Source organism: Festucalex cinctus, chromosome 19, assembly GCF_051991245.1.
Source record: "Festucalex cinctus isolate MCC-2025b chromosome 19, RoL_Fcin_1.0, whole genome shotgun sequence".
Lineage (NCBI taxonomy): Eukaryota > Metazoa > Chordata > Actinopteri > Syngnathiformes > Syngnathidae > Festucalex > Festucalex cinctus.
In genome coordinates, this window is record NC_135429.1 from 13,798,154 (window position 1) to 13,820,857 (window position 22,704).

Below are 22,704 nucleotides of genomic sequence, written 5' to 3' on the forward strand. Positions count from 1 at the left end.
TTATTACCACGAGTTAAAAAAAAAAGGTGGACCGTCCCTTTTCCGCGTTTATTTTTCAGTACTACATTACCCAGAAGTCAATGCGGCTTGGCGCAGCCGCAGTGTCGGTCTATTCAACAGAATTACTCATTAAAGAGCTAGCAAAACGTAGACCGATATGTAGCTGAAATATGGCGGTCCCGAATATGCTGGGTCTGGTTACTGTAAGATAGCTTTTACGCCCTCTTTTGGTCTCGAGAGCTCGCGTGAAAGCGGCTGTAGTTCACGCTTAAGCTAATCGATGTAGCCACATGCTAGCAGGCTACAGTGAGAGTGTGCGGCGCGCCGCAGTTTTGTTTTTGTCTCTCTCGTGTTGGCTAACTGCGTGAGGGAGCTAACCTACTACTGTATGTTTTAATTCTATTTTCTATGGTGGCCTTTGGAAAATAAGCTGCTACCCCGATCCTCGTCGGCAGACCGAGTGTCCAGCTAAGATGTGGCAAAGTGTCGGGCTCACATTGCTGGTCATTGTGGCCACGCTGCTTTGTGTCCTTATCTTCATGTTGTGCGGTAAGTTTGGGAAGGGTGACTATTCTCATGTTCATATTATATAACATCGATGGCTTACAGTAAGGCCAATGTGCGTCATTGTTAATGGACGTTGAGAGAGACGATTGCGTTCACTTGAAACGAGGATTGGGAGTCATTTAGCAAGTTTCGATGTCTCCCAAGAGTCTTATTTTTATCTCGTGCTGGTGTGTCACGATGTGATACTACCAGGAAGCATGCATGGAATCTCATTTAAACCTTTTAGATGAGCTGTAGGAAGTTTAGTGCCATCCGTGACTTAACTAAAATACAGTTAAGAGGATATTAAGACGTGTTTTCTGCATAACTAGAAATTGATGCCATGTCTCCGGATGATGTTCCCAAAGAGGAAGCATATATAGATTAAAACAGAATTGGACCTAAGATTGACCCTTGGGGCACCCCACACTCAATTTACGAATCCTGATATATATATATATATATATATATATTTTAAAATGTTACAGTCAGCTTAATATAAACCTTTGCATACATAAACATTTATTAGCAGTTTTGTTTAAATTTGTGGTTTCAGTCCATTACATTTTTAAATCCTAATTAATAGCAAGACTAAAATAATTCATGATTCATTGCAAATTTGTCACACATTTTATATCTGTTCTAAATGTACAATAAAATACAATGCATATTTTTTCCCACAGGTTTTCCTGATCTTGTTAACATAAGTGGAAAAAAATTAACCTAATACAGATATGGTTGTATATTGTTTATTGATAGTTTAATAATTTCATAGTAATTCATAAAGCTATTTGAAGTTAAAGTTAAAAAAAATAATGCTGTTTGAGACATTGTTTTGTATTGAGGTCATTTTTTTTCTGCCAGTAGATGGCATAAGCATTTAATGTTGGACATTGATGACAATACAGTGAAAGGGATGGGCGTTCATCCATCCATCCATTTTCTTAACCACTTGCTCCTCACAAGCAGTGTTAAAAAATTAGTGGTGTTAAATCAACTCGATATGCACTCATCTTGACACCCCTAGTTTAAACCAACTTTCATACTATACGTTTTTTGTCAATTTGAGTTATATTCTAACACGCCAAAATGATGAACGTCATTGTTGGTCCATCCCTGTCTTAGGTTGGTATGTGGTCTGGCAGCTCTTCTTGTCCAAGTTCAAGTTCCTGCGCGAGCTTGTCGGGGACGCGGCCGCCCCGCGGGCGCAAGCGCAGCCGTCCGAAAGCGAGGGCGAACGCGCCGCTACCGTCCCCGCGCGCAACCGTCCCAGGACTGTGCGCCAAAGAGTCGCCTTCCCGGAGAGCACCTTGTAGGTCGTTACACTAATCCGGGACTTTTCCTGACTGACGCTCGGTTGGAGGCAGGATCTGAAAGCCATTTGCAGCGCCATCCTTTTTCTAGATGTCAACTCTTCATTACTAGATAAGGGGGGGGGGGGGGGGGGTCTGTTGTTGTGGCCATGAAGTTTATGTTTTGAAGTAAGGCTGACAAACTGTGGGTTTGTTCATCTTATTATATTGCAATGAAAGGAAATTTCAGTGATAGACGGACCCGGTGGATGACATGAAATAGAGCTTCATTCCACTATATCGTAATTCAGAAAGAAAAAAAAATACACTTGAATAGCGTTTTACAAGGAACTGACTTTAGTGTGTTTTGATGCTGCTACACATGACACAAGCTGACATCCCGGAGCTCCAAATGTTTGCTCCAATGTCCTTGCTGACAGACAGGCCGCCATTTTGGCGCCAAAAACTAACTATCTCTCTCTCTCGCTCTCTCTCTCGCTCTCTCTCTCTCTCTCGCTCTCTCTCGCTCTCTGTCTCTGTTCTGCCCGAGCCAGCGTCTACTGTAGTCTCGATGGCATCCATTGTTTTCGTCACATCAGCTCCTTTTTGTAGTCCGTCTCCAGTGAGGACAAATGAACGCCTAGCAAGGCCTTGTTGATATTTGTCATCTACTTTGGTTTACTGTGGAATTAATTTGTAACTTGCACCTTTTAATTAATTGATGATTTCCATTTCTGTGGCATAGCCGCTTTAAACCAAACATTGAGCTCAATTCTGTTTTCTGCTCAAACGTCTTCAATTATTTTTTTTTATATTAAAGTCTTCATAATTCAATTATTTGGTTCTTGTCTTACGAGCTTTCAACAGTTTGTCATGTAAATGCCTTATATTTACTGTATCAGGTCAAAACAAAACTCCAATTTGTCTCAGTAGAATTTACAGCAGCACAAAATGGAATACATATTATCATCGTTGGTGAACCGTACGACCCCCAAAAATAAAAACAGAATGACATTTGTGCAAACAAATCACTATGAAAATGCCTTACCGTCAATAAAGCATATCATAGACACATACCGCTGCTCAATATTTAATGATACGAGATTTGTAAAGCTGAAGTTTCAAGAGTGATGAATTTTATTTTTTTTATTTTATTTATAATTGTAAAGTTTTTTCATATTGGTGAAAATAAATACAAATGTTTAATATAAAGTATGAATTATTTAAAAATACTTAAAAACTACGTCTTAAAAGAAGCACGTGTACTATCTGACGTCATAATGCGTTTACGTTCATTGACAAACGTAATTTTTTTTTATAGTTGAGGTCCCTTCAGCTGCATTTCGCACGGTGACCACGAGGTGGCAGCATTGTACAGAAAAATCTGGTGGAGCCTGCTTTGCCATAGTCCAAGTTTGACTCGCTCAAGTGCAGTGTTTGTTTCCTAACCTTTTACTGAGCCAAGGCACATATTTTAAATGTCACATATTAAACATACTGTATTATTTTATAATACATATTATACATACATACATATACATATTAAAATGTCACAAAAAATGGATACACAGGTTAATAATTATGTCTAGCTTGTTCCACTACTCTTCCACTAGATGGCAGTAGATAATTATTAACCTGCAGCTATTTTATGATTTTTTTTTTTTTTTGTGGTGGGTGCGATTTTATTCCCTAAAATATGTGCCCTGCCATTCTGCATACATATTACCAAAATGTGTAAAAATGCTATTTTAAAAAGTCGATCAAATTCTTCCAATGCATTTTTTTTGTGCCCATATTTACTTGATAACCAACATCCACTTGCGTTTTTATTCTCGGTTATTATACCTCCTTCCCTTCAGATTTGGCTGCGTGGTCTGGAACCTGCAGCTGGCCCTTATTTTTTTTCTTTTTAAGAAAAAGCAGCTCTTCTGTCTTTGAGAAGCTGTAATTTACGAATTCAGCAAATACTTTACAGGAAATGATTGTGGTAAACCACGGAAATGACATCCACTCTCCAGTGCTTTTCTCTGCCTCTGTGTGTGCACGTTCTGCTTCTGCTGCACGCTGCTCTGTTTGTGTGACATTGCCACTCATTCAATGTCCCCTTGTAGACAAGGTGAGCAGCTGACGTTCGTTTCAGTCATTTTCTTTCCATCTCAACAACAGCCTGACACCTGTTTGTTATCTCAGGCGACACAATCTGGATCAAGCCAAAATGCAGCCCCAGCCGTCAGTCCATTGTTTTTGCAGCACCTTGCCGAGCCAGGTTTGTTGTGTTTGGACTGTACTTCTTGTTGACGCAAACACGCTCGATGAAGGACAGAAGCTGGCGTCGATTGACTCTGTCAGCAGCCAGAACTAAAATAACGCCAATGATTCACTGACATGACCACATGTTGCGCTCTCTCGTCAATACTCATCCATTGAATGCGAAATTGCAAAATTAGGTAAAGTTTAGCACCTGTGCCTTCCACTCAAACTGTTATGATCTGTGTTTTGCTTTAATACGTTAGTTTTATTTCTTGTTCGGCAAGGTTACAGTTTAAAAACTAACGAAATAACTAAAACTGTCAAAAAACAACAAGTCTACAATTTTGACTGGGCCATGTTGTTCGAACGTACTGTAATACGGAGGCTAGCTAAGGGCTAAACGTAGCTAAATGTTATAGCAAACATTTCGCTTCTTCCCATTATGCCACGGGGTATTTACTTGACATGCGCAATTACCCCGTGGCATTATGGGAAATGTTTTGTTAGCATTTGGCCTATATTTCACAAATATATTCTCACGACTTTGAGCGACATAGCCCAGTCAAAACTGTTACTATTAGTACCAACACTTTAATATCTTGTGTTTATGAAGTTAACTAGAATTATAGTGAAAATGTCCTTATCTTTTTTTCTTTATCTACTAACGCCACACATGAGTTTTCCGGGTTCATTTTAAATGCATTTATTTTAGAATTACTGTACATCTGTAAAAAGTAACGAGGGCCAAACGCTTGTTTGAAATAGTAGTTTAAATTACTTTATTGCACAATAAGTAGCCAGGCGACTTTCTTGTTTAATATTGTACCTGAGAAATACTCTGTATATTAAAACCAAAACTAATACTAAAACTAAAAAAACTGCAAAACAAAGCATTAAAAAAAGCTATCACACCTTTTCTAAAAACTAATTAAAAACTAACTGAATAAAAAAAAAAAACTCAAAATAAAAATTAACTTTAATAAAAAGGCAAAGCATAAAAGTAGAAGAAGCATTGATATTGATTGATTGAGCATTAAGTTGATGTCACTTAATCGATGCTGTTGTCTTCACTCCTTGTTTTTCTTTTCTGTTTCGGCTCATCGACAGCATCTTCTCATTTTGAAAGCGCTGCGATTTGCATGTTTGTCAAATATTCCACATAAAATGAAACGACAGCGGATAAATGCAGTCATAAGGACCGGAGGGTGGTCTCGATGTTTTTTCTGTCTCGTCCCCACATGACATTTTTACAACTAAAATTAATCGTCTGACTTCTGCCATATCGCTTAACCGCTGGAAAATTGTTTTTATTTATTTTTTATTAGTATGTGAGGAAGCTAGCCGGAGTTTCATCCTATTAAGTGAATATTGGAAATTGAAAGTAAAGCTTGGATCAATATTGTTTTGCGAATGTTGTATATGACTGTTTGCCAACCTTTATTTCCCTGCAGTTAGTTAAACAAAACTGCCTATCCTCGCCTTGGCAAAGCAGATTAGCACCGAATAGACTTTGCTCAACCCCAATTGAGCTGACATCTTCGCATGACTATTTAGTTATACGGAGAAGCCTTTTTAAAAAGTGATTGCATTTGCAAATTCCTTTTTCCTCCTCGTCTCCCCGTAGAGCGCGAGCAGGAATGCGCTAGATAATAAAAACAAATTGCTTGGCATGCAGTGCCAGGCTTGAAAAGAGCTTTAATGAGATTTTCTGATTGGGAGCTTGAAGGATCCTCGCTGTGATTATGGGCATCTATTCTTCATTCTATCTATAGAGTGGCCCCTCTTTGGGGAGACACTCCATTTCACTCGGGCTGTAATGAAACAACTTTAGTGGGATTAGTAAAGATGTAGATGAGAAAAGGATGATTCTGTGTCGGACACGTACTACTCGCATGTACCCGATTCGAAGAGCGTCTTCCAGCCAGACAAAATGTGTTTTGACATTTTGGGGGGGAAATGTCTCTCACAGCTCGGAGAACACGTACAAAACACTTCATGTCCTCATTTGCCTCTGTCACATCCAATGTACGACAGGAATGCTGAGGACTTCTTCCGCTAGTTTACAGTGCAGCACACCCACGTTTAGTGAGAAATCGTGTCATCGCTGTTAAAAATAACCAGCTATTTTTAGAATAGAAGCCGCGAATAACTCTTTGCATGTTTGATCGTGACGAGGATTTGACAGGGAAGGAAAAAATGAACCATATGTAGGCTGCACTTTTGCTTCCTCGTCTAGTAATTTACACATTTGGCTGCATATTTCTGCAAATCAGTTGGTAGAATTGGTAAATGAGAAAAGCTTAATCATAATTGCCTTACTTGTTTAAACAAAGGATAAATACATGAAAAAAAAAATTGTGGTTCACTGAAGCAAATCAAGTTTGTCAACTTTAATAAATGTATTGTATTTGTTCATTTCATTTTAATGAAAAAAAAATGTACCAAAATTAGTATTTTATTTGTTTATTTTTAAGTTACTGTATTACAATCATTTTTTTTAAACCACCAAATTGAACACAAGTCTTTGTATTTGCTTGTCACTATTTTCAATGACCTTTTATTTCAAATTGAAGATGTTCTAATACAAATAATAATGATGACATTGGGATGCAAGAATAGTATGATTTTGTGGAATATGTATGATTTTGATAATCATTTTTGTATCCCTGCCCTGGCCTAAATAATTAGAATTTGGAGTATTTTCAACTAAATTAAAATTTATTAATAAAAAAAATTGAGGTGTTAAATTTATACACCTTTTTAAAATTTTAAAATAACTAATTTAATAAATGTTTATTTTGTTGACAAATATATATTATAAAGTCTGTTTGGTCCAAAAGGAACCTACATAATTTTAGTGTTTATTTTTTTTTTAAATTGGTCTTAAATGCTTACACATTTTCTTAATTCCCCCCCCCCCAAAAAAAATAGTTTGAATAATCAGGATTTCAATTATTGCCAAAATAGTCGCAATTATAATTTTTTCATAATCGAGCAGCCTTAGTTCTATGTGCCCTTAGCGTTGTCCTTAATGTTGCGTTTGTGGAATATGAATTAAGCAGCATCTGAAGGGGCGGCCATTTTACCACTTGCTGTCGACTGAAAATGGCATCACAGTTGCTCAGGTAACAACCAATCATGGTTCACGGTTTATTTATTTTATTTTATTGACTTTTATTCTGATTTTTAATTGACCTTTGTGCTTTCATTGTTGCCAGTACATTTGAGATGTATTTTTATAAATATAAAGTGCAATATAAATAAGATTATTTTGTGGTTTTCATCATGTGACGTTCGCAAGCTAATGTGTAAAAAAACTTAAGACACCGTGTCATGGATATGAACAAGTCTTTACTTTATCTGTGAAGAACGCCCACCTCACACAAACACACGCACACACGCGGATATTAACATCATTTTAGCATCTACTGTCACACATCCAGCAGTACGAACGACACATCAACAACACTTATGAGTGAAACGAACATAAGGTGCTTCATAATATAGGACCGGAATGTTATGAAAAATGTCCACATAAAACAATCTCGACAAAAATAGAGCAAATATTTACATAACAGCAAGTTTTTACACCAGAAAGATTTTTTTTGTTTACCATTTGGCCATTTGAAGCAACTGTTCTTTGAAATGTTGCGCGTGATGCGAAAGATCCGTGACCCTGTCCACCATCTCCTGGATGGCGCCCGTGTTGGGGTAGTTGAGCGCCGCCGTCTTGGTGGCGGCCACCACCGTTTTTAACAAGTCGCACAGCACGTTGCTGGAGTTCATCACCCTGTTGGCCACCTCGGGGGCGGCGGCCTGCCGGGACAGCGTGTCTCCGATGAACACCAGTTTGTGCGCGCTGAGGATGACGAACTTGCTGTGGGCCACGAAGATGCGGGGCGGCTGCCCGCCACTCACGCAGCTGAAGAAGGCGTCCACGGCGCTGAGCAGCGTGACGAAGTGCTGCTCGCACTGCTCCGAGTAGAAACCCAGCAGCTGGCGGTCGCGCGCGCACGTGCGGGTTGAGGCGGAGGGCGTCGTCGTCGGCGGCGGCGGCGGCGGCGGCGTCTCTGCGTGGGGGGCGGCCGTCCGGCCCGGTTGTTGGTGAGGCGTCCACTGCGAGATGTCGTTCTCCACGGGCTTGATCACTTCCTGCTCCAGCTTCTTGAACTGGTTGATCTGGAGAGAGTCATGTGACCTACATTAGTTGTTGGCATGAAAAAGGCTCTTCCCAATCCGAAAGGAAAACGACAATAAATGATATTAAGATGACATATAATTCATTCACACATCCCGTTGAAAAATGTAATTGGCAAATATATTTTTGGCTGTTTTTTATTTATTTTTTATTTTTTATGCTCAATTGCACAATTTTGATTTAATTCCCCAACATGTTTATATATCATTGTATCATTGACCCCCTTAATGGCTAAATAAATAAATAAAAGTCTTATTGACATCAATTACTAAATAAATAAATAAATAAATAATAACCTCCCAAAAATATTTATGACAATTGAGGGTTGCCCCCACTGCCCCCCACTTAAATTATAAAAAAAAAAAAAAAATCCCAACATTTTTTTCTGAATATTTTTCTTAGTCCCAAATTATCAAAAAAATAAAAAATAAAATAAACAACAAAATTGAGGGTTGGCCCCACTGCCCCCACTAAAAAAAATAATAAAAAAAATCCCCAAAATTTTTTCTGAATATTTTTCTTAGTCCCAAATTATCAGAAAAAAAAGTGATAAACATTCAATATACATTTTCTTTGAAAAAACAGAAGGGAAGGGACAACCCGGAGAAAACAAACAAACCAAAAAAAAAATTAAATCATCAAAAAGGGGGGAAAAAAAAAGAAAAAAGAAAAAACTGCTCTGTTGACAACGTAAACAAAAATATCTGGCTGTCAATACTGCATTATGTATCATAACATTTATGCTAATCTCCATTTGCAAGTCTATGGCGTTTCACATATGTTAGCATTACGCTAGTCTACTTTTCGTTATGACAAAATGACATTTTGGAGTGTAACTGCACCATGTTTAATTCTCTTTTTATTTGTCTCTTTGACAGCAACCTTCAGCTGAGAGGGACAAAACGGCTTGAAGAAAGTACACAGAGTTATCTTATTTGGAGAGCTGTGTAAGTGAGAATCCATTTTCAAACAGTCTGATAAAATGAAGTTAAATGTGTTTAAATTATGTGAGTGGGTAAGATTATTAAACTTTTTTTTTTAATATGGTCTCTTTATATTGCAAAATTTCACACATTCAGGTGGGTCTAAAAAAAGGGTTATATCCAATATTTTTTACTGAATGCACATTTCAAGTGGAGTGACAACATTTAGAGTTGATGATGGTGACTCAATTATGTTGTTTGGAAGCAAAAAAAAAAAAAAGCTGAAGCTCACCTGCTCCTGCCCCAGCTGAGCTTGATTCTGCTTGATGATGTTTTCTTTCTCCAGCAGCTCCTTCTGCTGACGCTCAAAGTCTTCTTTGCCCTGCAAGAGGAGGACATACATGTGAGAAAATGGTAAATATGTATTTTTATGACTGCAGCATCAAATGTTCAGAAATAATTGGCTGATTTAAAAAGATAATAACCAAGATAATGTGATTTAGACATTCCCCCACTGAAAAAAATGGCAGATTTTTCTCTCTGTTGCAAACAAATAGTAATTTAAATATACTATGTTAATCTTTTAAAACGGTCAAATGTTATTATTGCTTTAAATGTTAAATTCAGGGACCAAAAAAACCAAACATTTTTTTAGAGGTGTCAAAATTAGTGCGTTAATTTTGATTTAATTTAAAGCTCCTTTAATGCCACAAATTTTTATGTGTCAAGCAAAAATCTTATCTTTTTTTAAAATTCTGTATTTCTTGTGTACTGGCTAGGGGTGTCAAAATTGGTGCATTAATTTAAAGTTCCTTTAATTTCCTTTTTTTTTAATTTTTTTTTTAATTTTTTTTTTTAATTTTTTTTTTTAAATGTGTGGTTAATGACCGCCCCTTACTGGAAAGTCTTTACTGGGGGAATTCCAGTCGCAACACAGCAGACACGTTCACATCAAAATTTAGCAGTAGTAAATTTAATAAGAATGCATATATTTGTGGAGAGTGTGGTCAAATTGTGTTTGACAATTTTAAAAATAAGCAGAATTTCACAAGTGTCTTCGTGTAAGATAATGTATCTCTTTTATATGATATGAAAAACCACCATCTTATAAATGCAATTATGCCATCTAGTGGCAGAAAAAGTACCAAGACAAATCAATCTTACTCGGTTTTTTTGTTTTTTTTCCGTTTGACACTTAATAATAATAATAATAATAATAATAATAATAATTTTTAATTTTATGATTTATATATTTTTTTAAATTAATTAGCAATCACAATTTTATTCCAAAATATTATTGTTGGTATGGGCCTAAAAAACAAAACCCATATCGGGCGGACTCTCGAAAATACACACTGTATTGGCTGTGTACATGCATGTGCCTTTAAGAGGCGGGGCTTGGTGAGGTGTGACGCCTGACTGTGTGAGTGTGAGCTGTGGTCGACGGCAGATATTACGTCTGTGTTGTTGTTTGTGTTTTACTTTTCTTACGGGATTTAATACATGGCTAAAAAGTATAGAGGCAACTTGGGCTCTCCTTTCCCACATGCAGGGCATTTTAGTAAATATAGAGTCACCAAAATGTTGGGGATATCCCTACTGTAAAATGTACCTGCAAATGTACGTAGTCGTAGTCTTCCATCCAGCTTTTAACGCACTTCTCGCTGTGGTTCATGTTGTCCTTGTCTTGGCTGGACGGCACTGGGAAGGGCTTGGTCTGCCCCCCGTAGGTGTCGCTATCCGACGAGGGCGACGTGAGCGGGTGGCCCATGTTGTCGTCGGGCGTGCTCCCGCTCGATAAGGACCCGTCCGCGTGCGTCCGTCGGAACAGCAGCTCGGCGCTGTTCCCTATCGTGGAGGCCAGCTGCTTGGCGTCGTCCGGCACCGTCCTGGACACCATGACGAAGCGGTCCAGCTCGTCGCTCTTGTTGTGGTGCTTGCCGGCGGCCAACGTATTGGGCGCCCAGCCGCCGTTCTCCAACACTTGGTAGATCTGCAGCAGGATCTGCTGCGAGTCCTCCAGGCGGCCCAGCTGCCTCCTCAGCTTGCTGTGGAGGGCGGAGTCGGACAAGGCGGTGGCGTTGGCCGCCGCCCCTTTACCGAATACGATCAAGTCCCCAAGACCGACTCGGACCCTGTCCAGGACCGCGCGGACGTCGTTGGCGTGGCGCTCCATGAAGGGGAAAGTCCTCCAATGGGGGGACGCCGCCATGGAATGCAAAGCGCCCACCGAGACCTCCGCAGCCTGCTGCAGACGGTACAACCTCTGGACCGCCGTGTCCACGTCCAGCGCCAGGCGGCCCTCCGAGCTGGTCGCCGTTGAGGAGGATGACGTGGACATGCTGCTGCGCGTGCTGCCCGTGCTGGAGAAGGACAGGCGGTTGACGCCGTCGGTCGCCTCGGCCACGGCTCGCGATTCCTGCGCGGGGATGTCGTACGCGTCTTTGTCGCGCTCGGCGGGCGGGCTTCTGTGCTGGGGCCCCTGCAGGCCCCTGGGGACGTCGTAGACGTCGCTGGGTGAAGCCGCCCCGCCGGAGAGAAGCGCGCTCGGCGGCACGTCGTAGATGCCCTCGTTGCTGTTGTGTTGTTGGGGATGGCCAGCGGGCTCCGTGCTGGGGGGGAAGTCGTAAACGGACGGAGCGTTGTGTGTGGATTTGATGAGGGTGGGCGGAGGGACGTCGTAGATGCCCTCCTGCAGCTGCTTGAGAGGCTGCGGGAAATCGTAGGTGCCCTCCTGCTGGGCGGGGTTGGCTCTGCAGGGTGGCACCGAGTAGACCTGAAGGTGAAGGACGGGCATGATTACATTAGGACTTAACGATTCATTGACATTGCAATTTACTGTGGCCTTGAGTATGTGGGTTGTGTTGTGGTCGTTTTGTATCCAGGTCATGGCACCAATTAAAAAGTTCGTATTCAGCTTCATTTTAGTCATTGTAGGCTTTATTTTTTTCAATGTTATTTTATTTACATAGGGCAGTGGTAATAAGTGATCACTAAATGTCGCTAAATCAAAAATGCAGCCGAAGCGCGTGCGTTTCGAAGCGGAGACCACATTTCGTAAGCCTATTCTTATTTTGCGTGAGCAAGCAAAATCGAGCAACGCCGGCTTGGCCGCCACTGTGAACCCTGGGGACAGACGACGAAAGACTGAACAAGCCAGATTTAGCCGGAGCAGCTAATGAGTCGCTAGCAGGAGTTGGGTCACAAAAACTAACAATATAACTAAAACTGCAATTTAAAAAACATTTTCGGTCACAAAATAAAACAAAACCAACAATCATGAAAAACAAAAAAACAACTGAAACTACTTTTTTTTTTTTTTAAACATGAGCCATTGGGATTGATTTTAAGTATATTTATTTCAATATTAACCAGAATAAGGATCTTTGAAAGTGTGTGTCATTAAGTAGCAGCCAATAGAAAAGCACCTTCAGATGACATGACTTCTGGGCGACAATTTTGTTGACAAGTTTGACTCCAATGGCTCGCCGCGCCTACTTTTTTATTTGACTCAGCCAAAACGCAACACGAGGTAAGAAGTGCGTTTTTCATTTTACAATATTAAATCTTGCACACAAGTAATACACGTTTTTTTTAAATGTAAACTAATTCTACAACTAACAAAAAGTATACTAAAACTAAGCGTTTCTGAAATGACTAAAAACTAATAACAGAGCCGCCCTGAAAACTAATTAAAACTAACTAAATTTAATCAGCAAAACTCCAAACAAAATAAAAACTAACTATGACAATTCTAAAATTATAATAGCACTGTGGCTAACTAGCAGCGAGCGGAAGAAGCTAGTAAAAGCTTGCTAATGTTTGAAATAACTAAAAACTAATAACTAACAGAGCCTCCCCGAAAACTAAAACTAACTAAATTTAAAAAGCAAAACTCCAAACAAAATAAAAACTCACTATAATGACAATTCCAAAATTATAATAGCCCTGTGCTGGAGTGGCTAGCTAGCGGAAGAAGCTAGTAAAAGCTTGCTAACGTTCGATTCTCTTTCACATTCATGTTGTGCGACTAAAATGGAGGCAAGTCGAATAATTCTCACAAGGCTTGAAATGCACTTCTCAACTACAATTCTTAACGACACCCGCCATATATCTGCTGATAAGAAACAAACCGTTGGACGCCTGCCTGAAAAAATGAAAACGTAGAATCTGTGGAAAGTAAAGAGTTTTGTTTTTGACTTTCCCGTGGAGGCTTCAGACAGAATTAACCACACTCATGCAGCTTTGGTTCAACTGCTGGCAGCTCAGCGTGACCACAAGAATGTCATAAATGGGACATTTAGCGTATTATTAATTTAACCCACGCCAATTGTGACAAACGGCAAGAATTGTATCAATAACTTCAAATCATCGCTATTACTTCCTTCCGAAAGTAAACAAAAGCGCAATCTTGAGTGTTTTATTACCGCTTGTGAAGAAGGAGGGACGTCATAAACGTCTTGTCCTTGTGTCCGGATGTCCGCTTGTGACGGGGGCACGTCGTAGATATCTTGGTTGCGTGCAGCTCCGTGCTGGCCAGGGTATGGCGATCCCAACATTTGACCAGGTGGAACATCATACACCTGGAAAAGGAACATAATCACATTTCAGGCTTTTACTAATAGCAAAAAAAAAAAAAAAAAAAAAGTCTTTTATTTTCCCTTTTGCCTTCTAAAAATATTCATTTCTTGTGCTTGTTAGGTTTTCATCTCCTCCTGTTCTCGTCAGGCCTAATCGTGGCCAACCAATCAGCTCCTTCCAGCGACTGTGTCTTGACCAGGTGTGCCTCGTTGTCTTGTTAGTTTGCGTGTATTTGCTTCCCTGCTTTCTTCCATGTTGTTTCCTGACTTGTTTCTTTGGTACATTGACTTTAATTTAGTGTTTTTGATTCTACCACGCAGCTTGTTTGCATTTTTTTGTGAATTCTTTGTCTTCCTGTTTTTCCTCCTCTCCACTTTTGCTTCCACAATTCCATCATGCCAAACTTGACACAATTTTCTACTATTTCATACAACAGGTAATTTCTGACAGTTTAGTCTTGACCGACATTTCGACAATGGCATGCAATGAACTACTTCCAAAGGTAAGGAATTGTTCACTTTTTTTTTGCTACTGCTTTTTATTTGATTAACTTTGTTTTTTATTTGAATATTTACTGTATTTTTGGATGCATTTGCATCGGTTAGTGGAAAAACCCCAACAATTAAAAGCTTTTCATATTGTGATATCTCAGATGTGCATACACAATTTAAAATAAGAGTTCATGGTTTTTACTTATTTAGTTTTTAAAGCACATATTTTTATGTATTTCCAAACAGCACTTGTTTTTGTTTGTACGGGGAACACATGAACAAACTTTGTCTGGTCACATAAAAAAAATTTTTTTTTAAAGAATGAATTAGCAATTACAGCATATTGCACTTGTGAATTATAACAGTATGTGAATAACAACAATGTAACTTCTACATAGGTAAGTTTTTGTTATTATTAGGGATGGGCAAAGACCAAATACTAGGCCTTATATCAAGGTATCAATACTCGCGACGGAGGCCGACACATAAGAAGGACAGAAAATTGCAATCAATTTCATGTAATTTTAAGGAACAATGCGCTATTTTGGATATATAGGTCTTATTTTATTAAAATGATCTCTCATTGTTTTTTTTTGGGGGGGGGGGGTATCTAATGTTTGATACATACTACTAGTGGTATCGGTGACTACTTGAGTTGCGTTCTCTTACTGGTATCAGTCTGGGAAAAAAAAAGTGGTATCAAACATCCCTATTTTTTGTCGTCATAGAACCTCTCAAGACAATGAAAACCAAACACGGGTAGACTCCTTTTCTCCGCACCGGATTCTATTCTTCGAGAAGGCTAATTGTGTGCGTGAGTGTAAAAAGCAACAAAAGACACGTACCCCTTGTGATCTACTGGGTGGGACATCGTAGAGGTCCTGCTGGTTGTGCTGGCCTGGGCTGTAGGTGTACGACTGTCCCACCCTGGTGGGGGTCACCACCTGTCCAATCACAGCAGGGAGAAGAGCAAACATTGAGAGCTGCTGTCTAAAAACGACACCTGGTTTACGACAAACACGCCATCTCGCCACCCACAATCCAACTTCTGTGCGTCTGTTTTTCGGATTGCTCATCATCATTGAGCCTGCTTCTCCTTTTCAAGTCCTCGTATGAGCGGCGATAGTTGCGGTAGGTAAGCAAGACAGATCGTCATACTGCCTTGTTTAGGTAGTAGAAAAACCCCCGACTCTATTAGAAGATTTAAACTGAAACCTGAAGTCATAAAAAGGTACTGACAGCGTAATGGAAATTGGAATGAGTCAGCTGAGCTGCTGCGAGGACGTCAATTAGGTGTTGTGCTTAGCTAGAGGTTTAGGATGCCGAGCATGTGCCAGCTGTCGGGCCTCATTACCGTCTCGCTCGCTGTCACATCATGTCAGTGCTGTGCTGATCACGGTCGGGTGAAAGGTAAAAAAAAAAAAACCACAAACTGCCTCAAAACCAACATGAGTAAGAAATCACAGGACATTTTTAGGCTATGGCATTATGAGTTCATGTCTGCATAATGTAAAGTGAGTGACCATATTTTCATTTCCAAAAAAACAGGCCCAGCCTTGATACTTATTTATTTTTTATAACGGTGAGCCGGGATCGAACTGGCACCATCGGGTTTGGTAGCACAGCCCACTAACAGTGAGCTAAGACCGTCTTTGAAGATCAGGGGTCTGGAACTTGTGGCTATGGTGGAGCCATATGTGGCAGTTTAGTCCCTCTCCTGTGGCTCTATATTTTTTTACATTTTGTGTTTTTTAGATATTTTTTGTTTAAATTGAATTGATTTACATAAAAAAAGATTAAATATTCAAAAAATGTTGGGGTCCATTTTTTTAAGTTGTCAGAAAAAGAGAGATGGAAAAGTTAGGTAATTTTTAAAACTTTCATGTTAAAAAAAAAAAAAAAAAAGAACTCCAAAAAGTGTCCATAAATTTTCCAAAATGAGTGAAAGCAGAAAATTGCCATAAAATGTCCATGAAATTGCCAAAATAACAAAGAATGGAAAAAAAAAAGACAAAAGAAAATGTTTTACTCTAGAATGTATAGAATTACTATAGGATGTCCAAAAACAAAAGAAGAAATCCTAAAGATAACCATAAAATGTCCACAAAACTGCCAAAAAAGTGAGAAAGTTGATTTAAGAAAAGGCAGGAAAGAAAATGTTCAAAAATTAAACATAAAATGTCCAAAATCAAAAGAAGAAATCCTGAAAATGACCATAAAATGACCACAAAATTGCCAAAATGTCAGAAATTGATAGAAAAAAAGACAAAAAAGTACAAATCTTAATACGTCCAAAAATGAAGGAGAGGCAGAAAATAACCATAACATGTCAATAAATTGCCAAAAAGAAAGGCAGAAAATCTAAAAACGTGTGAAAAATTAAACTAATCATAACAATATAGATTGGAAGGTAGAAGTAAATGACTCAAAATATTGGCTGCTGCATATTTTTCTGTTATGGTGCAGCTCTTGGGCCCTGAGTGCATTAGACTAACACTAACACATTGTTTCCTTCAACACAATGTTCAAGACTACAGGCAGATTTTTATTTATTTTTATTTAGCCTAAAATGGCGCTTAAAAAATATACCCTTTTTAAATGTAGAACAATAATCACACACATGCACAATACCCGCTTTTCTCCATTTCATCCGTTTTCCGATGTGGTTAATCCATTTCAAGGTCATGCATATCCCATCTGATTTCAGTCAGAAGGTAGACTACTATAGACTGCAGGTAAAAACACAGACACGCTCAAGTGAACTTTCTTCCTTTCAAATCTTTGCTGCTATGGATGAATCAATCCAAATGCGTATTTAACGCTATGCTGCAGACAGTCTTTGAGCATAATGACATGATTACAGCTTGGAAAGCAAATCATCTTGCTTGGCCCACTGACAATCTTGCCTTGCTCCTTTTTTTTTTCTGTCTTTAAATCCTATATATTGCCCTCTTTCCCGTCAACGCTGATCAGTCCTTCCACACCTCCTAATCCCACTCTTTCCACTCTCCCTCCCCCCGCACTGCTGTCTCGTATCCCCTAAAAGCAGAGCTGCAGACCTCCTCGCTGCGTCAGACAGACAGAGGAATTCTGGGAATGTCCTTCTCTGGGCCCAGAACTGCTTTTTCCACCCCCACTCGCTACCGTCGCCTCACCGGAACGAGCAAGATTCCAAATAGGAATTGTACGAATGCCACCGGTGGGGAAAGGTGCGAGACTTTAGTCACCGCAAAGCTGCCTTAGTTGCCAAATCGCGCCTCTGATCATGAAGAAAAGCTCAGCCAGCACACAACGGGATTAATGTTTCAGGGAAAGCAGAAGCGGGTTGAAGGGGACTGGTCTGTTAAAGAGATTTATGAAAAAAAAAAAAAAAGTCAACAGAGGGGGGTGGCGAGGAATGGAAAATAGGAGTATGTTGCTGAGTATGGAATGGAATGCCATTCAACGTTGGAGTCCAAAGTGAAGTTCATATGGTTCTAATCAGTCCGATTTGAACAAGCTTGAGGTGATTTAAGGTGTTCATTGCTAGCATACCGGCAGCTCGCAACTGAAACGTACACCGAGGCCGAAATAAACTGCTGGAGGAATAAATAGACTTGCTGCTTTTCGCTCTTCTCACGCACCGTCGCTCAAATAGACTTCCCACAATCTCAATGCTGTATCTGACACACAGCAGGCTTACAAAAATAGTAACAAGTACTGTTAGAATATTTCAAAGGACGATAATGGAATGCTAACATGGAACGTGGAAGCGGAGATAACGTTTTTGGAAAATGGTGCTAAGGAGGAGTTGGATTATGAAAAGCAGAGGACCCATAACAGAGCCCTGAGGCACATCCGAAGTGACTGGGTGCAAGTTAGATGAAAATGACTTAAGGTCGCCTCATATGAAATGTTCACTTTTTGGGGGGTTTTGGTCATAAATATGCCTTACTACAGCCTGACAAAGTCCCCAAGTTGTAAGATAAGCGATCCATGTTTCCCTTTTCTATGGCCGTATGTATCAAAGTATGTCAAACAGCACTCTCAAATGGTTTGTTTTAGCAGGTCGGTTTTACACGTAACTAACCCCACCCTTTTCGGTTTTACACGTCACTAGCTCAGCGCGAACTCCACCCTCGCAATTTTCAACCCCTCCCTCCTCCGGAGATTTCCAACCCACGAACAAACAGCAGCAGCAGCAGGAAGACAGCATGGCAGCAAAACAACCCCATAGGAACTGCTCTGAACCAGATTGTACAGAGGACAACAAAAAAAATTCTTCTGCCACAGAAAGGCTTGTGGTTGGACTGTATTGATGCATTCAATATGCCCAAGCAACTCCCGCGTTAGTTCCCCCGAGTAGGGTGGCAGTGTTCGCGGTCCTGTATCTCCGGCCCGGAGGGTTATGGAGGGCCGGCACCAACGCTGATGGAAAGCCTAGGTCGACCCGGTTCCGTGGATGTATTCATTTACCCCGTAGGACTTATGGTTCGACCGGTACGGGGGTGTCAATCCCAGTAGCTGTACCCGGAATATGTGCATCGTGAGGAGGGTTAGCAGTCCTGACAGTTTGTGGCAAACATTTTACTGACAACTGCTTCAGGAATTTGGGACAATACAAACGTGGATTAGCATAACATCTTTCACTTATCCCGGGATCGGTACCAACTATTGAAAGTAAAGCATTTCCAATATTCCTTCAGGTGCAGACGTGAAGACTGTTTGTAAACAGGAGCACACGGAAAAGATGAGACTTGGCCACGGCCAACTCATTTTGTAGTCAAAAACACACGGAAGTCTGGCGAGCCTTGGCCACACCCACCAAAATCCGCTCGTTTGATGCTAGGCTAACAGTAGACCTTCCTAGTGGCGACTGCAACTCTACAACAAGGTACAATTTCGTGAACATTTCTTTTGATCCAGTATCAGGGCGTCCAGAGGATGGTTGGTGTCATTGCTGCAAAGCTCATTTCAGGTGAGCTTTAAGATGGATGAACTGATCACACCCATAGTGCACTGGTATAGGCTCCAACTCACAGTCAAAATGAATACGCAGATTATCATGCCTGTTGCTTGTGCATTTCATTTCCATACTTGGAATTGCAAAGGTTTACCATCCCAGACTGTATTAAAAGTAAACGGCAAGAGACTGTTAAAGGTCAGTCCAGCCCTGCGGGTTTGAATCTGCGCGTTGGCGATAAGAGGATACCTGGACTCAGCTGCCACATGCAGATGGCAGCGTCCGTATCCGTGTAAGGTCTCCAGTGACCTTTTCCACAGGTACGTGTCATCGCCTCAGAGCATACGCACACTGCTCATTTATTCCCCCCCATCTCCTCCCTCTTGTTTACCCAGCGCGCTGTTGCTCCGAGGCGGGCCGGCCACTGTCATAATTGGTGCTTTGTAAATATTTACCCACTCCGATGAGGTTGGTGCTTTTTTCGTGGCGCCGATGGCACCCTTGTTTTTTTTTGTTTTTTAACAAGGCGATGACATCATGAGCGACAGAACAAACATTTGCTCGCACGAAGGTGATAGGCTCCGAGGATTCCTTCATGGGGGAGGTAGCGCGAACTGTGTGACTAAAGCAGGATCAGGTTTAGACTGGTGCCCCGAGGAGCCAAGCTAATATGCCGCTAATGCCGATGCGCGGCGGTGAGTGAGTCACGGCCCTCCTGCTGTTTGCTTAGCACATTGGCAGGCTCGGGCTTTGGCAGGTAGGACGTTTTAAGACTTTACTTCGGTGTTATTTGAGAGATGTCGTCATAATGTCAACAAGTGCTTGATGAGCTTGTTGTAAACCTCCTTGGATTTTATGTACTGCACACACAGAACATTTTACACTGTGTAATATAGTGGTGATGATATCAAGAACTAGTTGGCTTGAGATTCATGTTGTTGACTTGAAATTTTAAGTATGTGGTATTGGAAAGTAACAATAAAAACAAATAACTAGAAAATGCAATTTTTGGAGAAATTGCATATGAAGGTTGAGAAGCTGAATGAAAACTTGTGGAATGATTTGGAATATTATTAAATGATATACCTGGAAGGAGATGAACATTTTGAAGTTAGAATGGATTGAATATGTCACAAAATGTAGAAATTATATCGAGAAAAACAAACAAACAAAAATTCATTTTTTGCTTTTATTTTGAAAAACTTTGCGGTAGGGATAAGCTGAATAGTTTAAAGTCTGAATGGGTTGAATCAGTGAAATGTAAAAATTTGGAGAAAAAAGAATCACATTTTGGGGCTTTTATTTTGAAAAAGGTGTGGGAGGGATAAGATCAATAGTTCAAAGTTGGATCAGTTTGAATCGGTCAAAATGTAGAAATAAGAGGGGAACAAAAGGAAATAATAATTTTGCATTTTATTTGGAAAACAACTTCTAGGTTATCCGGACAGTTTAAAGTTGGAACGGTTTGATTGAAAGTAGAGCAGGAAAAAAATATTTGGATTTGTGCCTTTTTATTTTGAAAAAGAAAATGCAGTAGTAATAAACTGAATGGTTTCAAATTGGAACGGTTTGAATCGGTTTTAAAATTTAAGACAAAGGAGAATTTTTTTTTTTTTTTTTAAGCTTATTTTTGACATTTTGAGGAAAAAAATTGGCAGTGCGGTTTGAATCTGACAAAAATGTTGAAATTGGAGAAATTTTTGCCTTCTATTTTGATATATATATATATATATATATATATATATATATATATATATATATATATATATATATATATATATATATATATATATATATTTATTTATTTATTTATATTTTTATTTATTTATATTTATTATTATTTTTAATGGCAAATGCCGTAGGGATACTCGACTGAACAGTTGCAACTGTATAAGCTGAATAATCTACTCATCATATGTACATAAGGGACACCAATAATCATATAATACATGAGCTAAACTCCTATAAAAACTATAATGCTCAATTGTGATTGTCTACTTGCAATTGCAACATGTTATCCTGAGAGCCGTTTGCAACATTTTTGTCTCTCAAGAAGCTAAAACCAGAAAACAAACGCAGCTCTTATATTGGATCACACTATATTGTGCAGTTGTATCTTCAAACTGAAGATTCACGCTATAAATCAACGTAATGAAAGATCTCTCGTGATAAAGAAGCAGTGTGTGTGTGTGGCTCAAAAGAACAGGAAGACATCATATCACACTTGTTCATTGGTCTCTCCCATAATAGCTTACTGACATAAATCTACAAGCCTAATGAGACAGCTCGCCAAAAGATGGCGACAATGACACTTCCGGCAATTGGGCAACTCCTCAATTCACGCGTCTTCATCTCGTTCCTCCCACTGCCATCAATCGGCATCTCTCGTCCTCCTATCTGGATGTTGATAAAGCTTCGACGCAATGACATCAGTTCTGTTAGCGTGGAATTACTGTAGGGAGTGTCTTTGATGAATCGCTGTGTAAAAAAAAAATCTACCACTACCACTCAGTTGCCAAGTAACTCATTCACTCCCAGCCGTTTTCACTGAAGCAACCCCTTTCCCTGTTTTACTGGATTTGGACTGATTTTTGCAAGGCCCACAGATTATTGTGTTCTACTGCTATAAAAACATGGAACCTACCAAAAGAAAGTTTAGTCTCTTCTTTCATCAGGAAAATAGTATATTTGTAACTGTTTCCGTTTTGCAGCAATTAGCATTAGAATATAGCTAAGTTTCATCATTATTCACAAAAGAGCTTGTTGCAACGTGGGCCTGGTTGATCTCTTCTACTCTGCTGCCACCTGATGGCCGAATTTTGTAATAACTACCATTGCTTTACGCGACCTCTTCAGGCCAGAGGCTGCATCAAAGCCTCAAATCCTGCTCTAGCATAAAAAACAAAACTAAAATGCATAAATACGTCTTTGAGAGCAAATGAGTTAATGTGCAAAACCAATTATTGCAAGTAATTATTTAATCCCTTTGCTGCGTCGCCAAACCAAAAGACGACACCCAAACCGGCAGGGGAGTCACTGAGGAGGAGCTTCAGGCTCAAAATAAGGATCATCTTTCATCCGCTCACATCAAAGCCATTTCTCAATCCGCAGGAATGTTCAAAGATGACACGCGGCGTTTAGTTTCTCAGAAAACGTCATTACGTGTCGTAATTCCCAGAGGGGATAGGGCATATTGTGAAGCGACAGATTAATGATCCTTCAGGGCAAAGCCAAATGGAGAACTACGGTACAATCGTGTAAAGCTGTTTTAAAAGCTACCATTGTGTAAAAACCACATATGTCGACCTCAAGTGGTAGGCAGAGCCATCAGCCATCCCACAGACAAGACCACCAATAGGTCAAATCAGCATTGCCAAATTTTTCCAGCAAAGCGTTTCCTGTCATTCGGCCACATTTTGCTTTATGACTCATTTATGACCAGCGCTGCTCTAAACCTTCAAGGAGCAAAGTCCCTCTCGGT

The 22,704-nt window shown here is 39.9% G+C and overlaps 3 protein-coding genes and 1 long non-coding RNA gene across 6 annotated transcripts in view; 3 read left to right on the forward strand and 1 right to left on the reverse strand.

Moving 5' to 3' along the window:
- The first annotated feature begins 87 nt into the window (after positions 1-87).
- On the forward strand, positions 88-2,672 carry smim13 (small integral membrane protein 13). 2 transcript variants are annotated; one of them, XM_077507977.1, is made up of 3 exons: positions 88-306; positions 431-549; positions 1,672-2,672. In XM_077507977.1, the coding sequence occupies exons 2-3, from the start codon at positions 474-476 to the stop codon at positions 1,860-1,862; spliced, it is 267 nt and encodes an 88-aa protein (XP_077364103.1). In that variant the 5' UTR covers positions 88-306; positions 431-473; the 3' UTR covers positions 1,863-2,672. The 2 variants fall into 2 exon arrangements, with proteins under 2 accessions (XP_077364103.1, XP_077364104.1); XM_077507978.1 differs by having other exon boundaries at positions 456-549.
- Positions 2,673-3,845: 1,173 nt separating this feature from the next.
- Positions 3,846-9,275, forward strand: LOC144007972 (uncharacterized). Its single transcript, XR_013280489.1, has 3 exons — positions 3,846-3,954; positions 4,029-4,104; positions 9,165-9,275. It is a non-coding gene; the product is annotated as an uncharacterized LOC144007972 (long non-coding RNA).
- Positions 7,420-22,704, reverse strand: part of nedd9 (neural precursor cell expressed, developmentally down-regulated 9) — a 34,846-nt gene continuing 19,561 nt past the window's right edge. Inside the window, exons 3-7 of the mRNA XM_077507960.1 lie at positions 15,127-15,225; positions 13,637-13,792; positions 10,822-11,985; positions 9,502-9,591; positions 7,420-8,267 (exon numbers count right to left, since the gene is read on the reverse strand). Of these exons, the coding sequence (XP_077364086.1) occupies positions 7,698-8,267; positions 9,502-9,591; positions 10,822-11,985; positions 13,637-13,792; positions 15,127-15,225 (2,079 nt within the window). The 3' untranslated portion in view covers positions 7,420-7,697. The remainder of the gene's footprint in view (positions 8,268-9,501; positions 9,592-10,821; positions 11,986-13,636; positions 13,793-15,126; positions 15,226-22,704) is intronic.
- The window catches only part of tmem170b (transmembrane protein 170B), a 79,329-nt gene continuing 66,183 nt past the window's right edge, over positions 9,559-22,704 (forward strand). The window contains exons 1-3 of one of the 2 annotated variants that reach the window (XM_077507974.1): positions 9,559-9,623; positions 13,911-13,989; positions 14,227-14,292. The gene's annotated coding sequence lies outside the window, so the exon portion shown is untranslated. Of the gene's footprint in view, positions 9,624-12,687; positions 12,742-13,910; positions 13,990-14,226; positions 14,293-22,704 lie in introns of those variants that run through there. The other variant, XM_077507975.1, reaches the window with a different exon arrangement.